Genomic DNA, 17,476 nt, shown 5'->3' with positions numbered 1-17,476 from the left:
ACAGCCGATCATGATTTTCTTTGTATTAAACTTGATGAATTATTAATGAGTTCGAGAAATCATATCTGAGAAATACGTTTTCAATGTACTGAACTAGAGCATACTATTTTTGTAGTTAAAAAAACAGCAACAACAAGAAACACGACAGTAAATAAGAACATTGTATTTCCAAATACATAACTGTGATAACATCGATATATGTAGCTCAAGCTATATCTATAAAAAAAAAACTACTTTAACCAATAAACCTTTACACTTTTTTTCACCAAGTCAACAGCATACTGCACTATTGTGTTAAAAAAATGGAATATCATCTAATGGACCGACCAACAAATCTACACAGGAATTTAATCTACCAACTTATTTCAACTGATTCCTCGGCTTGAGTGACCGGTGTCTATCTCTTATGTAAACGGACGTGTGTGTTTTACAGTGGTGTCCGTTTTGAGAGAGAGAACTTTAGCACAGGACTATCTTAGCCCCCGTCCACCCTACGCCAAGTGTGGACTGGGGCCTAACCATAGAATTAAAGCTACGTTTTCAAATTTCTCCTTAGTCCTTTCTGTACATGAAAAATACAACGTCCTCAGTGTGTTTGATCCTGTATTTATGGCTGACACTGGCAAAATATTTTTGGACTCTATGTTAATGTATTAAAAGAAGTGCAAAAATTCATCTACATCTCTTGTAGGGATAGGATAAAACTGAAACTCGTGTCCATTTTACCCACGATCGTAAACCGACTTAATATGTGCTAAAAAATAATAATAATACTATATTTATAGAACTATTTCAATCGCTGCCCCGCAGCGCTTAACTTAAAAGAAATTTCTCAACTTGTTACAAATATAAAAAAAAATTAAAATCTGATAGTGTAACTGAATCTTTTAAATCGGAACAATTCAAATCTTAACAATTTATTTTGCTATCTAACAACACTGTTCATGTTGTACACATTCACTCGTCTTCTGCTCTCTGTCCTCGTGCGAAGTTCAGAAATACTTGCTCCAACGTGGTCTGACTAACAGAATAATCCTCAATGTTGAAATTCAACTTAACTCGCTCGATTGTTCCAAACAGCTGAGCCCACGTTACCCTGGTGTCGCAGATGTGATAGTGGACCATGCCCTGATGTTCATCTTTTAACACGCTACCAGGGAATGAGCCTTCGATAAATTCTTTCAGCGGTGTGATATCGGGTGTATCACTAGACACTCTCGCGAGCAAAGTGTAGCCTTCACCAAATTTGGTTTTAAGATGTTGCGGACTTCCTAAGCATTTCAGTCGTCCGTTTACCATGATAGCGAGTCGGGTGCAAAGAGCTTCGCACTCTTCCATACTGCAAACCAAAAGAAGAACGTTACCAGTTACAAGATCGAAACATTAATTCTTATCACCTTTTTTCAAATTCCTGTTTAAGACTAAGTTATGAGAATCTCGTGTTTGATCAAGACACCATTCCTGTTTAAGAGTGTTACGACTTCAAAATATTAATTCTCATTACCGATTTCTATGCATTTGGTTAGTCCAAATAATGAGAAATCCGTTTCTCATGGTTTAATTAAAACTTCTGATCGTGGACGGACGACAGAAAGAAATTTAAGAGACGTCATCACGGTGGGAATTTTTCATGGATTGTAGATACAAGGTTTAAATTTCTCTAAAACGTTTTACCAGGAAAAGCATTAGCTGTCTCTCTGGCAGGACAGTTTCTGGCACCCTCCCCTTAGTAATTTCCTCTCATTCTCAGATTTCAGTCAAGAATTCGTAGCCTATAACATGAGTACAGACCGTTTAACCTATGCGGACAGTCGACCCGATTACGAAGCATCATTTTCCTCGTTCTTATAAGGCTAGCCTGGGTAAATTTCCCCTTTAAAAAATCGACTTTTTTCAGGGGAGGCGGCGGATGTACACAGGCTACAATACGCAGCCTTTTAGGTAAAAAAATATTTGTTTCAAGACCGATTTTCCATCCCAAGGAAGCGAAGTTTTTAATGGAGTAGCAATTTCCTCTTTCATTTTCGCAACTCTAAATGAAATTAGGAAAGAAGGGACAACAGATCCAGTAAAACACATCATGGAAAAATAAAAGAATAAAAGGGAGATTTTAACCCTCACTAAAAGCTCAAATGTTACAACAAGCGACACTCACCTATGTGACGTTATAACTATACATCTTCCATCAGCTCGAACACGTGATAGCGCATCCCATAGTAATCTTCTTGCTACTGGGTCCATACCAGTGGTGGGCTCATCCAGAAACACCACTGGGGGATCCCCTACCAGTGATATGGCGGTGCTCAGCTTTCGTTTGTTGCCACCACTAGGGAGGGAGAGTAGGGTGAGAAAATGCCTCGTCTATCAATAGGGCACGTGATCTATTTAACAATTAGATTATGAACTCGAGATTTCTATCGCGTGGTAGTTGACGAGGGCGCAGCCCGAGTCAATTATCACGAAAAGAAATCGAGAGCGAATAATCCAATTGTTTAGTAAAAATCTACTGGTCGTTAAAATTTTATTTAAATCCTCTTCACAGACACCTCGAAAACGCAAAGAGGTGGCCCTCAGTTTGTTAACAAGGCGAAGTACGCTGCTAGGCTACTCACTATCTACAACAGAATAGACAGTAGCGTAGCAGAGCACGGCATTCGTGATAAAACGGTACTAGATTTTCACTAACTCTGATACGAGCAAGATGATGCCGTACCTGTATGAACTGGTTAACTTATCGGCGTGATCTTGGAGCAGCAAGGCATTAATCAGATCCTCAACAACGTCCGGTATTAGCCCTTCCGGTACGCCTCGTAGCCGTGCGTACATGTAAAGCAGCTCTCTTCCGGTCAACTGGTCGATCAAAGCATCGAACTGTGGACAATAACCAATACGCTGACGAACCTGGAAACAATGAGATACAGAAGGTTGATGGTAAGTTTACCTTCACGGCCCAATTTAGGGTCAGGGAGAATGCACATGGATAAAACAGCCATAATAAATTCTGCCTTCTACTCGGTCTTCGCACTCCGCCGTCTTAATCCCATGGTACGCGCAAGCAAGAGGAAAACTAGGCCTGAGAGAGAGGCATCCATTCCGAGCCACTATTTCACCAGTGTTCACCCACTACCGTAAACTTACGAAAGTAACGACCCTCGTTACTTTTGGAATTAGCAGCCTTTGGGGCTTGTTACGTTATGGGAGGGGAGGGGGGGTCCCTAATCTCAGGGAGTCGTTACTTTCGGAAGTTTTCGGAAGTTTATAGGTAGTCCGAGCACGAGTGAAATTTTGGCCCGGCACGGACGACAAAAAGCCTTTTTCACGATGGAATTTATCCGTGCCGAACCTTATTGTTTTTAAGGAGGGGGGTGGGGGTAAGGGGGACGCGTAATATTATTATCCGAACAACGCCATAAAGGTTTTTCTTGTGTAAATGAGCCTTTTAAAGTAATGGACTCCTGGTTAAGTCCACAACCGGAAGGAGAAAATAGTACTTATTCTTCCGATCTTCGACACTCAATGACCTCGTTCCAGGTCTCTTTTCGGCTCACGGTGCGGGAAGACGAACGATCCTGAGAACGAATCAATGCAACTAACCCTATTCATGTTGGTTCTGATGTCAAAGCCTTCCACCAAAGCTGTCCCCCCTGACATGGTCTCGTCCCCAGTCAACATTCTAAACGTGGTAGTCTTTCCGGCGCCGTTAATCCCAAGAAGACCAAAACACTCACTCATGGGGATACCCAGGCTCAAACGATCCACTGCAACCAATGGCCCACGACCTGGGAGCCAAAAACACATTACAGATGTCTCCATAATATTTGAGCTTGTTGCCACAGAGTTTTCTTGCTAACAATTATTTCGATATTTCGGTTGCTACTATTTTTAGCTGGCACTCAACAGCTACTATTTTTAGCAAGCACTCAACAGCTACTATTTTTAGGTAGCACTCAACAGTATTCCCCTTACCCCCTTAGGAACCCCTTAATCACAGCCACGATATACATTTAAGAAACCGAAAACATGTACCGTGCTTCTGTTGAGTTATAGAAACACAAGTGGAAGTTGGGGAGAACGAGAAATGCTGTGGGAACACGAGCCGAAAGGCGAGTGTTTCCACAGCTTTTTCGACCTAGCTAGTTCTGCGTTTTTATCGAGTTATAGAAACACGATTTTGAACCAATCAGCTAGCGCGCGTGTTTTCTTTGGGCTATTTTCTAGATGTCTACATTTGTTAGCTTGCTGGGGGTTGAAATATCCAAGTTTAAGGAACGTCTCTACTACCATCACATACTAAACAACGACGGAAAAATGGCGCTCGAAACGTTGCAGAAATGGATAAATTCAGTTAATACCTATGGCGAGATACGATTTGTACTGTGCCAGTCCTCAGAAATTGTCAGTTAAACCTACAACTTACGGCCATTTCCAGCAAAGACTTTACTCAGTTCCTTGATAACAAGCACATCATCGTTGTCTTCAGACGTCAAGATTCTTTCTTTCTCCGCTAAAACATCCTCATCGTCACCCAAGGTCGACCCGTCCATTGTAAACACTCCGGTAGAGTATGAACGCAAACGCGCCAAAACTCTCGTGCACGCGTCAAACACGCGATACTCGATCAACAGCACTAGCGCGAAGAAAAAGATTCCTTCCCAGGCCAAAAATATCAGGTAACGTCCGATGCCGGGATTGTCCCAGGCCAGGTAATTATCCTGAAACTGTAGCCTGTCGCCGCCTATTTTTCGAATTTCTTCTTCGCAGTGTGTTCTGGGGATGTGGTACGTCGTAACACACATATCAACAGCAGAGTTGAAAAGTTCTATAGCATTGTAGTTGTTGAACATGTCACCCATACCCTGGCCGAGGTTGTAGTTGGGTAGAACAAGGAAGGCCCACTTCAGAGCGTCGGCAACGTCTAAGAGGTCTAGATCTAACAAAAGAAAAGAAACAACTGCTAAACAAAATACGTCAGAATATACTACTTTGTGCTTGACTGGCTATAGCAATATTACAGGACTTCAATTTATTCTCGGTTGGGGGTTCATATTATCCCAGGAGTTGGTTGTATTTTGTAGCTCATATTTTCCCAGAAGTCGCTTGTATTTGGGGGCTCATATTATCCCAGTAGTTGGTTGTATTTGGGGCCTCATATTATCCCAGGGGACGGCTGTATTTGGGAGCTCATTTTATCCCAGAGGTCGCTTGTATTTGGGGACTCAATTATCGCAGGAGTTAGTTGTATTTGGGGCCTCATATCATCCCAAGGGTCGGCTGTATTTGGGAGCTCATATTATCTGAGGGGTTTTGTGTCCAATCTTTTCGAAAGCACGATAGTAAATTTTTGTGCCCTAAAACGAAACTGATTCCACAGGTCGACGCACTCCCGCTTGTTCCCAAATAATTAAGAATAAGTCCTGGGCCAACTCGCATTATTGTTGTCGTAATCTTGATAATAATACCAAACCAAAACTCTTTACTTGTTGTAGTAACTAAATGTAAATAACCAAAAAATGTTGTTAAGTCTCCAAATGCAACAACGCAAAATAAAACAAAGGTCGTTACCAATCGAAAAGCAGACATAAAAAAATCCCTCTAAGGGAAGGAGGAAAAGAACTTGGAAGTGAGAAAATTTCAATTCTGCAAAGAACACATGCTGAAGCCGCAGCAGTTACCTGGAATACTTAGAATAAAGACGGTCAGAAGTGTAGCCAGCCCTGTGATGATGTTGAAAATAGTAAGCACTACAAAGGCCGTGGAAGCGGTACGAAACACGAACGAGAAGAGATACATGAGAGGAATAGTGGCCCAGCCGTAAAACATCAACAAGAGAAACAAGTAACCTAGACGAGGACCTGTGAAGAGAGAAAAGAAAATTATATTTCATTTTAACTTAACACGATCCGTCGAGGTGTGCTCGCAGCAGGATGTTACCATTTGATTTACGCCTGCTCGTTTCCGTTTTGCATTCAAACTCGCTTAATTCTTACTGTAACCAATCAGAACAGACTGCTGTCTTATTAACCAATCAGGAGAAAACCAAAACCAATGGTCATTTGGCTTACCCGAATTTTCCCGCGCTTGGGAAGGTTTACAATTTTCCCGCGCTTGACACCGGCGGCACAATTTTTCCTCGAGCTCTAATTGGTTCATCGCGTTATTGTGTTTGTTGTGATTGGTTAGACGTGATGACCTTAGTTTCGGTTTAGTAGAACATTGCTCTAAGATAAAAGTAGAAGTAACAACTTGATTACAGACCTGTGTAAGCTGGGACGTCAAAAGCGGCCACAAGGATTAAAATCGAGAGGGCGGGGATAAGGAAGTTGATCAAGTCCCACGTGTAGGCGGAATTCCAGTAGCTTATTGGATCCACACCGCTGACAAACTGCACGTGTTTGGCTTTGTTCGTTCGTTCCTGGACAAGAAACACAACAAAGCTTGAAGCCAAGAAAGCCATGCCAAATAACACGTTGAACGCGATGTTGAATCCGAGGCCATTGCTAAAGGGAAACAATGAGAAAATATTAAAACCTTTCAATCACAAGATTTCAGTACTAATTCTTCATAGTGACTGCCTTACATTGCTCTTGATATTAGTTCGGAGAATTTCGCATTACAGCATCACAATGTCTTCAAGTGACCGCGAAAGTTAAGAAGTAAAGTAGACGTTGACATTAATCTCATGAGTGTCAAAGTGTCACGAATGTGTTCTTACATGTGAAACACGGAAAGGTTTAGATTTAAACATTACCGGAACTGAACAACGCTAGCAGAGATGACGGATATATTACAACGATTCATCTTTAACAGAGTGCTGGCAGAACAGCCCGTATCGCAGCCCCATCTTAAACATCTCGAGAGAAAAATTGGCGACTGTTTTGCAGTCGTTTCAAAAAAATCACACTCTACAAGTATCAGCCTATCACGCGTGACGTAAATGGACTTGTGCTCAGGTTCTTCCATACGCTTCGCGCTCGTCGAAGACTGAACACCACTGGACTAAGCGTTTTCTGACTGACTCACCGTTGTAAATCACTGATGGATTCTTGTGCTGTTCTTGGCAGTGGGTGGTTGATGGTCGTTAATGAGAAGTTGGTTCCAAGAGTAGAACGCAAGATGGCGTTATCTGCAGCCGCAAGAGACACGGCGATAGAATGGTAGGCTTGGTTATTGAACCACGCGGTCGCATTAACTGCGAAAAGAAAAACAAACAGGATCAACAATCGCAGAAACAATGTTAATAGATTGCAACATGGAATTATTTCCTCTTTGAAGAGTCAATCAAGTTAAAAACATGCAAAAAGAAAGCAGGTTGGGGTTGGGTTTCGCATGGTCGCTATGATCTGTAGTTCATGGGTTCAATATTAGTCATAAAGCTTGGTTAACATGACCTCAGATACAGGGAGCCAAAGCTTTAAGCTATGGGAGCTATGGGACTCCAAAAAGGTATTACTTTAGATTGCAAATTCTACTGAGACCTGCTTTACTGCTTTGTAAGACTACGCACAAGCCAGAAACGATAGTTCATAGTTGACCACTTTGACATATGTACTTGCTGGAATTGAAACATTTCTTTTTAAAGCGCTGTCTTAAATTCCCAGAATTTCAACTTATCGATGAAGGCGCGCATCAAAAAGACAGGTAGACAGATTGACTATAGACAGATAAATAGAGGGACACAGACAGACAGACAGACAGACAGACAGACACAAACAACCTGATTCGGCCCGATTACCTTTGTCATTATGCTTCATAAAAGTGGCAGCAATCAAATCTTTCCTGTTGAAGTCACCGAGCCCCATTTCCAGAGCTTGACTCGTCAAGTAATGGTCCATGTCACCAGTCACGTGGACAGGATGTGTCTTGTCATCAGACCACTGAGTTGTGTAATTATTCGCTAGGTAACGTGCGTCACTGAAACTGTTGAATAAAGACAAAATTAATAAGAAAAGATTCAATGGCGAAAATTCTCGTGTATTAAACAATCACCATCGGAAATAAACAACATTCTTGTAAAAAATCACTTTATTATCATTATTGTCAACATATAAGGCCAAATAACACCTACATGACAAGAGATTATCAAGGTAAGAGAGTGAATCCCTCATACAGGCCTTTTACCCAAGGTAATCCCTCTTAAGTTATTTTTAGACATGGTACCCAGTTCTTCCGAGGATGTTACTCGCGCGTTGCGTGGACAGCCGAAGCGACTTTCTCGAAACTACCTGAGACGAAATGGCGGGAACGTCATTTTATATGTTTTGGTTTCGTTTCATACCAGAGAAGTTTTCTGCACTCTCAACCGCCTTTTTTTTTGGCCGGGCTTTCGTTTGTTTTGTGCTCGTTTGGCTGTTTATTATTTTGCCGTTTATTGGGTTTTAGGGAGTATAATTGAGCACACTTGCTTTGCACTCGTTTGTTTAAACATTTCTCTGCCGTTCATTCAGTTATTATTTTTTGTGCAGGGGACATCCGTCTCTTATTTTAAACTCCTATTTAAGTTTCGAAATGTATTAAAACATACCGAGAGCCGAAGCTCCTTTGCTTGTAATCAAAATAGCAAAGAAGACATCTTCACAGCGTTGGAGGTTTTCCTTTTCTTTCAAACGAAACGAAACGAAACATAAACAGATCCTCGACGGAAACATCCGCGCAACGAGCGAGTAATATCCGCGGAAGAACTGGGAACAATGTCTAAAAATAACTTAGGAGGGATTACGTTAGGTAGAGGACCTATATGGGGGGTTCACTCTCTTACCTTGATAATCTCTTTCTACATGACTAAAAAATTTTAACGAGATTTTGAAATATTTACTAGAAGCTATCAGTTCTTTGCAATGAAATTTAGAAATTCTTCACCAGCGTACCTCAGGCATCTGTAACTGTGTGTAGTTGAAATAGCTGAAATGTCTCCAAAAACATGCATTTTTCATTTGATAACAAATGCACTGATTCTCCTTCTGACCACCTTTCATTTAGGGAGAAACTACTTGAGCTTCAAAGCTAACTCTACGCTCCTTGACGTTAGAACACATAGCACGTTTTTTTCTTAGCCAATTACAAAGCCAAGAAAGGCGGCTAGGCCAAAGCGAACTCGTAACAAATTTCAGCAGTCAATCAAACGGGCCGAGTAGAATCACGAGAAAGCCACTTTTTGCAATCTTCCTCAGAAGCTAAATCACTTACCCGTCTGCCGACCAGGGTACATAGTTCTTCAGGAAGTTATGAGTGGACAGAGTGAGCGGTGGAGAGTCCGTGGGCTGAGGTAAAGTCTCTGCATTGATGAGTGCAATCAGCGTGAACACGAGAGGAAGAACAAGTTGGGATACAATCGCCAGCTTGTGTCTCTTGGTGTGCAGCAATCGTTTTACAAACATCGCGTACCATCGCTGACGAAACAGGCGGAAGCCCGAAGAGTGCGCGTAACTGTTGTAGTCGCCAAACGTGCCATAGCTACCGTTAGATGATCCGAAGGCGCCCATGCGTGCTAGAACTGAAGATCTTTCACTTGCCACTGGAACAGCTCCATTCATTTGCAATCCGTTAACGGATGGAGTTTCTGAAAAGCAAAATAACATTTGCGTCAAGCAAAATACGAATTATAACAGCTGGATGAACGGACTGCGGCCTTTCTGCCGTCAAAAGGGTGATAAATAACGAAGCCAATCGCCAAATTACTGAGAAGTGTTAGCCGTGCTAGTAGCCAATCATAAGAAAGACTGCACAATCAACCAATCAGAGGGGAAGTCGAAAAAACCAATCAGACATCGAAACGAAATCGGGCAACAGCTGTCGAGCGCGGGAAACGTCACGTGTGTTAGAACTTGACCCTGATTGGTGAGAGTGTTCAAGTTAACAGGTAAAAAGAAATATCGCAAGATTCTAACTAACCGGTCTGTTGAAGCTTATCGCTAAGAGTGCTGTCCATTTCTTCCCCAACCTTGAGGAATACTTCTTCCATCGTGGTAACTGAAGCGCCATAACTGGCGATTCCAAGATCCTTTCGGCGCGTTTCCAACTCGATAAAGAGTTCCTCAAACTTGCCTGTTGCTTCACTTGGCAAAATATATGACAGTTCAGCACCTGGTGAACAAATGAATTACCCAAAATGTTGAAACTGACCTTTTCCCCTTTTTAATGACTCAAGGACTTGTGGTATTTGGATGAAGTCTAATTAACTTATTGAACATTCAACAGTACTTTCGTGTGGTACCGTTTATATGCTGTACCAGGTGATTCTTCTCTTAAGCAAGATGACGAGTCCCTGTTGTGTGAACATTCATATGAAAGTTATTAAAAAGTACTTCCTTTGCCATTTTCTTTGACTTTAAATCCTTTGCAGAAGTGTTTAAGTTCAATTTTTGGACTTGGACATTATATGTGGTATATTCCACACCTTTGAAACAGTTGAAACAGTTCATTAATCCAGTCTGGCACCCTTAAACTCACCAATGTTACTCTCCACTTTTGCTGTAGGCACGTAACTAGTGACCAAAGCAGTAACCCTGGAAACATCACAATTAGGCTCCTTTACGATGACCATGTGGTAGCCCACACCATATTTGTTCTTGAGGAAAAGGGAAGAGCCACAGCATTTGATGTTCCCCTCGGCCATGATGGCGATCCTGTCACCAAGAATGTCTGCTTCGTCCATAAAGTGAGTGGTGAGCAAGATGGTCCTTCCTTCCTTCTGTTGCTGCAACAAATCCCAGGTGAACCTGCGAGCTGACGGGTCCATGCCAGATGTTGGCTCATCCAACATTACAACCTGTTAACAGCCAACGGTTTGATAAGGTTTTGAATGGGTCAGTAGGGAGCTTAAGCAAACCACGACGGCAACGGCAACGAAAACGCCGTTAAACGAAAGGTTTAATGAGCAAAACAATAGCTGTGCACGTGCGTTATAAATCTTTGTACATTTTTTTGCCATCCTCTGCAAAACAACAACGTGAAATGACCAAGTTTTGGGTATTTTGAAGAACGGGAGCCACGACGGCTAATTTTTCGTATTTTCTTCTAGAATTATTCGCTGGCGTTACATCTTTAGTTTGAGTAGGGTCTTAGACCGCTCGGCTTGCAGAACAGTTCTAGATAATTGCGAAATTCAAAGGTAAAATTTAAGTCCATTTTTTTCCAGCCGTCGTCCTTGGCGTTGCCGTCGTCATTGCTTAAGCTCCCTAGTGTAAAACGAAGACTGCGGACTACGGCCTGCAGATTGCAGGAGACTGAGGGTAAATCAGTACAGAGTGCAGACTAGGAGCAAAATGCACACTGCATTCTTCAGACATTTTTTCGTGTTACCATATCCATTATCAAGAGCTAACTGTAAACAGACTAACCTGAGTGATATTCAAGCTATTAAATCCGAAACGCTATTCAGTCTAGCCAAGAGCGGACGTTAACTCCGATTAACCTGAATGACGTCCAAGTTTTTATTCTGCTGACAGTTTTACCTCCGGTCTGCAGTCCGCAGCCTGCATTTTACACTGACTAACTTTCGAATATGGCCAGCTTGGAAGTTTGCCTGGAAGCGTGTAACACCATTAACGCCTTGGTATTGACTGTTAAACGATTCCTTTTGAATTGGTTATAAAAGGGATGCCATGAGATATTAAGTCTCGTTTTGAGACATGGAGTTTACCTTCAAATCAAACTAAAACTGTAAGGTTAACTGCAAAAGTTTAGAAAGGTGGAAAACAACATAACAGATGGAGAAGAAACCAAGTGGAACAAGGATTGTTCCCATTGGGAAGGATTCAGACAGGAAACAAATGATGATGAATGAAAACAGCACCATCTGTGACATAGCTGCTTAAACACAAAATGAAGGAATTTCAATTTCCATCATTTCTAGGGGAGTGCAAGCCAGTATTGGAAGGCATGAAGCTACAAGATGACTTCAAACCTTGGAGTCACCGATGAGTGCTATTCCAACAGAGAGCTTTCTTTTCATTCCACCAGACAGTGCACGGGCCTGCGTGTGTCGCTTGTCAGTCAGTCCAATACACTCGATCATTCTGTCAATCTCATCTTTCACCCGCCAAGATGGGCAGTTCTTTAACTTGGCAAAGAACCACAGATGTTCCTCAACAGTCAGACGGTCAAACAACACGTCATGCTGTGGGCAAAGACCTGAAAGAAAGAGGAGTAAGCAATGTTAAAGGGAAACAGTAATAATTGTTCAAATGATTTTGAGAAGCTCTGAAATTAACCTTGATCATAAAGGACACATCAATGTTTGAAATACCGGGAGAAAATACACAGAGATAAAGTCACAATTTAATTATAATTATTGAAACTTGCATAAAATAATAAAATATCCTGCCTAGACTGCTGCGCACTCCAGCAATATTGTCACTTATAGAGCATCCATTGACAAGTGCTGAGCCAGATGTAGCAGGAAAGAGTCCTGTTAGCATGGACATCAGTGTTGTTTTCCCAGCTCCATTGTGTCCCAGCAATGCAGTAATCTGACCTTCATACATATTCAGGGACACTCCATTAACAGCTATGTTAATTCCTGTAAGAAACAAGAATGGCAATGTTTTAAATGGACAACCTCATCAGGTGCCCAACTTTTTCTCCCATACTTTCTGTAAAACTAACCTTCTGTAACCTACTCGAATGGACACTATGACTGTACAACTAAGAAAATACAATGTACTGCACTATTCTTTTTCTCAAAAAGGCCTCACTATCACACAAATGTGCAGTCTAGCAATTTAACAATTTGAAAATCATAGCTTTAGGGAGTCAAAGTGAGCCCTGTAAAATTTCTGGATACAGCAAAACATTTATGCAGGTTTATTTTTTAACAACTTTTTTTTTGTGTGTGATGTGACAGTATTTGATTTGGCTCTACAAACCAACAAGGCAAGCCTAGTTTAACCTTTCACATAAAATATGCCTTGTACAAAAATCTTAATTGCACACCTTTTTCAGTGTTGAACACTTTCTTGAGGTTTCTTATTTCAATCCCTGGTTCCAAACCCACTGGCTCCTTTTCTAGGAATTCAGGTATAGACATTCCAGATTTGATGCCATTTGCTAAACTATGAAAATCACTTATCTCTACCTACAGGGAAAACAATAAGCAAAAGATAAGGTTAGATGGGTCCAAAAGTCTCACTGATTCCTTCAAGTATTCTGGTTTCTGTACCATGAAGTTGTAAAGAACATGCCTTGGTTGAAATCCTTAAATTAATAGGAACCAACAAGATCACTTTGGATCCTCAACTTAGGATTGGTATATTGGTTAGGATTGTGAAGAATACTGTAAAAAAAAAAATCTATATATTAAATACAGTACTTCATAAATAAAAAAACTTGTCTGATGATAAAAATATTCAGTAGATACATGTAAAAGTTCTAACCTCTAGGGTTCTAACCTCTTTGCTCTTTCCACACCAGTAAGTGGATAAGACAGGGAAATACCAGGGTTGTGGAACTCCATAATCACCAGGAAAGACAGCCTCCACATACCAAGCAATCAAGCCATAAATAAATGAATCTACCACAAACATCACTAAGACAAGACCAAAAGTAAAATCATCGTCAATGGATGTTCCGTGATTGAGATTTGACCACTGAACTCCTGTACCAGCTCCTTCAAATTTCCCTATCAACTCAGCACCCAATGACATTGCAACATTAGAAAGGAGGCAAGATGCTGCCTTGGTTCCTAAGCTCATTGTGTCATAGCTCTGTGCAACAAAGAAGTATGGAATGTAATTAACAAACCAGATTATTCCCCCAGCAGCTGCAGCAATGTTTGCCTTGGAGAAGAACACACTGACGCAGAAGCAGAACATGATGGATGATATTGCATACAGTGTAAAGAAAACAAATAGGAGAGATGGTGAGCTTTGGTTTAACACACGACCATTCTCATTGTATTTTACTGTGAAAAAAATTGCAGCTAATGCCATTGTGATAACGAGGAATATAAAGTATTTTGTGAACCATGCCAGCCAGTGAAGCCAACCATTCAGACCCATCATCTTCATTGATTCCTGTTAACAAAAAATAATATTATTTAAATTAGTGTATATCAAGAAAGTAAATCTGGCTCCAACAAACTGTGCTAACTACCTAACAACAGCTTTTTAAAAAATTCATAAAAACACACGAATAATATTTTGGATTGCAAAGAGTTACTAATTGCGATATAAGTTGAGTAAAAATTCTGACTACCATATAAATAAGAAATACAAGACACCGTAGGGCACCATGCTAACAGCCACTGCATATTAAAATACAATGAATAAGTTAGAACAAAGTGTTTCTTATAATGCCCCATAAAGAATTTTCAACTGGCTCCAGCCTTGGTTTGCAATACAAATTTCTCACCTTCAGCTTCTTCTCTTTCTCATAGACAATATCTCGCACAATATTCAAGGCAGTGAATATAAGAGACAACATCAAAAGTAAAGGAAGTGTTGTTTGTATGGCCACTATAAAAGGATCATGAATATAATCTGGGTACGGAAATCTCTTCACAGACACTATTGTGTCCACATCTGCCATGTTCCCTTTGTACTTGATGATAGCAAAATCCACAGCATGTTGAAGTGACAGAAATCCTTCCTCAAAATAATGAGGAGGCCCACCATATGTAGAGTTTTCATCTCTAGGTCCTGGAACCTGAAAAACTGGAAACGTAAACTGAGTATTCCAGTTTGCATATGGGTCTGTGCCAAATCCCTCTTTCTTTTGGTTATATTTTTTCTTCGATTTTGAACTAAGTCGAATTTTGTAGATGATATCACCACTGTTAAGACTCTTATTGAAGGCAATTCCACCAAGAAACAAGGCATCATTAGATGGTTTGTTTCTATTTTGTTCTTCGCTAACCAGAACTCTGACCATTTCATCCTCATTCTGAAATCCAGTGACTTTAACGAGTGACAGTTGTTTTGCAACCATGTCCATAACCTGTCGCACATCACTTGTGTTGGGTGCAAAAGCCATTTTCCACTGTGTTTCACCATTCAAATCTGGTGGCAGTTCATTTACATCAAAAGCAAAGTAAGTAACATTTGGTCTGCGTTCATCTTTGACGACAAACGCTCGTAATAGAACCAGGACGACTATGAAGAAGAGTGGCATTGCAATTTGGAAGAATGTTCGCACTGGAGCTCTCTTTAGCAGGACAAGATTTTTCCATAATAGCAGCCAAAATTGGCTTCCTTTTCCCATTTTGCTCTTGAAAGCTGAGCTCAATATCTAGACTCAGAAGCAAATTGAGCAAGCCTATTTACTCTCAGCAATTACCTGTGCAAGAAAAAATATCAATAACTACAAGATTAGGACATTTCTTCAGAAATAAAACAAACAAACCTGTCAAGTTGATTATATGTTTATCATGTTTCCCATGTGCAGAAAACAATCAGGGTGAAAGTCTAGATTTTAGATGTATTACAATTTACTTTATAAGCAATGACATTTTCATTACATACTGCATTCATTAGTCACCCCAGGTGCTTTTTTCAGCACTTCCAGATTGATAAAACAATGTAGATCAGTATTTTTAACCATTCTTTTTAAGTTAATGCTTCAATTTTAATGGCATCAAGAAGTCCTCTCATATTGGTAAACAAGTTATGATGTTTTTTTTCTTGACACAAGTAAGTTACCATGGTAATAGTATGACTCAATCAATCAATCAATTATTTTATTTCTTAATCAGTTACACTTTACAGTTGGACTGGCCCATGAATACATGTAGCTAGTGCTAGTCTAGGCAGGCCAGTCTATCAATAGTTACAAATGTTTTTTTTTATAAATAGAAGAATAGAAAGTTAGGAAAAAGTGAATAAAATAAAAAAAGAAAAAGTGGGAAAAGAATGAGAAACAAAATGAGGGGTTAATATTATTGATTTGCTAACAACACCTTTAATTTCAGTTTTCAGTGCTTATAAATTCAAAAACACAAGCCCCAAGTTTTTTTTTTTATTGAATTCTAATCATCAGGTCAAAATTTAGCTTAACGTAAAGTTTTATAAAAGTGTAAGAGCAGTTTCAGAGCCACCTTACATTCTCCAAAATTAATGTGGTAAAAATATTAAAGAAGTTGTGTAGAACATGCTAACTACAATTCAAAATTATGATAAAAAATGACTCACCAAACTCGTTAGAATTATAAGCACTCAAAGTTAAAATTAAAGGGTACATTTTTAATGGATGTGTTGTTGCTATGGTGGCCTTTTGCATCATGAAAATGACTATAACTTGTTTTACCATTCAGGCATTTTATTTGTTTGCAACTATTATTATCGCATCAGCTGAAAAGGAGTGGTAACATTGATTCATCAAAGAAGGGCCAAAAAAATGCTGGAAACTCTTGTGAGCCACCTTAACTACACAGAAAATGTCATGTTCTGTCAGTTTTCTGCTGCAGTTCACATGCATCTACAGTTCATTCCATAACCACATCTTGTTGTTTCTTATATTGTGTACATGTAGTTCCAGAAAATATCCATACTTCCTAGACAGAAGAGATTTTTTCCCACCACCCCTCTGGAAATTCCAATTAAGCATCATACATGTCTTTAAATTTTTTGGTCTTACAGAACCCCCCATCCACCTGGAAATTCCAGTCCCTTTTGTAGGGGGAGTATGGATATTATCTGAACTGCACATTGCCAGTTTCAACTCTCCTCAGGGATTTTTGGCATTCTTTTCTGTCTTGACCAACTGACCCAAAATCAGAAAATGCCTTTGATGCTGAACGAAAAAAAAGGGGGATGGCCTAACATATATGTAGCTAAATGTAATGTTGGCTAAGATACATGCAAGACAATATTGTTGAAGAGCAGTCTCTCACAGGGCTGGCTGGCGGGTGGCCAGGGGTTTGTGCAGGGGCTCCTTGTAATCTACAGCTCTACTTTGGATGTCAATAATTATTCATTCCACGTGTTCGACTGTTCTTGTTGAGTTTTTCTATAATAGTTTGAATTTTCCTCTCACCTAGGGTTCCACGATGCCATCCCTGCAGCTATATTCTCCAAGATAGATGGAGAAGACCCGGGGGGAAATCAGTGAGTGATACATGCATAATAAATTGCTTGAGCAATAATTATTCCAGTTTTACGACCTAGAACTGAAATATATTCCGGGAATATATTCCAACATTTCTTCTGTACATTACGTAACGATTGCCCTAATTCCCAAGCACATGTCATCTTAAGCTTCGAAACTGCATGTAGATAATGATTTCGTGTCAATCTGCAGATTTCGATTCGTTTCACCAGCGAAGCAATAAGATTCGAATGACTGAAAGCTCTTTGGTTAATAAAACACTTACAACTCACCTCGGAACGTTATGATCTTTAACTGCAACTGAACCACATTACGTCCTACACTAAATTTATAAGGAGCTAAGAAATTACACACTTACTCACATGACTGAACAGTGACCGGCATTAGGTATTGCTCCAAAAATAAACATCTGCTGAGCAACCTCTCCTTCAGTAGCTGA

At 40.2% G+C, this 17,476-nt stretch overlaps 1 protein-coding gene across 4 annotated transcripts; it reads right to left on the bottom strand.

Annotated features, from left to right (window-relative positions):
• Positions 1-143: 143 nt before the first annotated feature.
• On the bottom strand, positions 144-17,426 carry LOC145488961 (phospholipid-transporting ATPase ABCA3-like). 4 transcript variants are annotated; one of them, XM_081467822.1, is made up of 18 exons: positions 17,396-17,426; positions 14,347-15,270; positions 13,371-14,009; positions 12,931-13,072; positions 12,323-12,517; positions 11,903-12,129; positions 10,447-10,765; positions 9,889-10,080; positions 9,184-9,556; positions 7,733-7,917; positions 7,021-7,189; positions 6,256-6,497; positions 5,673-5,852; positions 4,418-4,930; positions 3,595-3,779; positions 2,714-2,901; positions 2,156-2,326; positions 144-1,339 (listed from the first exon to the last, which is right to left on the bottom strand). In XM_081467822.1, the coding sequence occupies exons 2-18, from the start codon at positions 15,193-15,195 to the stop codon at positions 958-960; spliced, it is 5,151 nt and encodes a 1,716-aa protein (XP_081323948.1). In that variant the 5' UTR covers positions 15,196-15,270; positions 17,396-17,426; the 3' UTR covers positions 144-957. The 4 variants fall into 4 exon arrangements, with proteins under 4 accessions (XP_081323948.1, XP_081323949.1, XP_081323947.1 ...); XM_081467823.1 differs by having other exon boundaries at positions 17,400-17,424; XM_081467821.1 differs by lacking the exon at positions 17,396-17,426 and adding an exon at positions 17,310-17,388.
• Between the last annotated feature and the right edge of the window lie 50 nt (positions 17,427-17,476).

Source organism: Orbicella franksi, chromosome 6 (assembly GCF_964199315.1).
Source record: "Orbicella franksi chromosome 6, jaOrbFran1.1, whole genome shotgun sequence".
Taxonomy (NCBI): domain Eukaryota; kingdom Metazoa; phylum Cnidaria; class Anthozoa; order Scleractinia; family Merulinidae; genus Orbicella; species Orbicella franksi.
This window is presented reverse-complemented; position numbering and strand designations above follow the sequence as displayed.

What these genes read in the sequence shown, in the direction of transcription:
- LOC145488961 (XM_081467822.1), bottom strand. Translation starts at nt 15,195, where the DNA reads ATGGGAAAAGGAAGCCAATTTTGGCTGCTATTATGGAAAAATCTTGTC. An exon ending in TGGAGTGCGCAGCAGTCTAG is followed by an intron (nt 12,130 to 12,322) that starts GCAGGATATTTT and finishes TCTTTCTTTCAG; the next exon opens with GTCTTTGCCCACAGCATGAC. An exon ending in CACTCATCGGTGACTCCAAG is followed by an intron (nt 10,766 to 11,902) that starts GTTTGAAGTCAT and finishes GGCTGTTAACAG; the next exon opens with GTTGTAATGTTGGATGAGCC.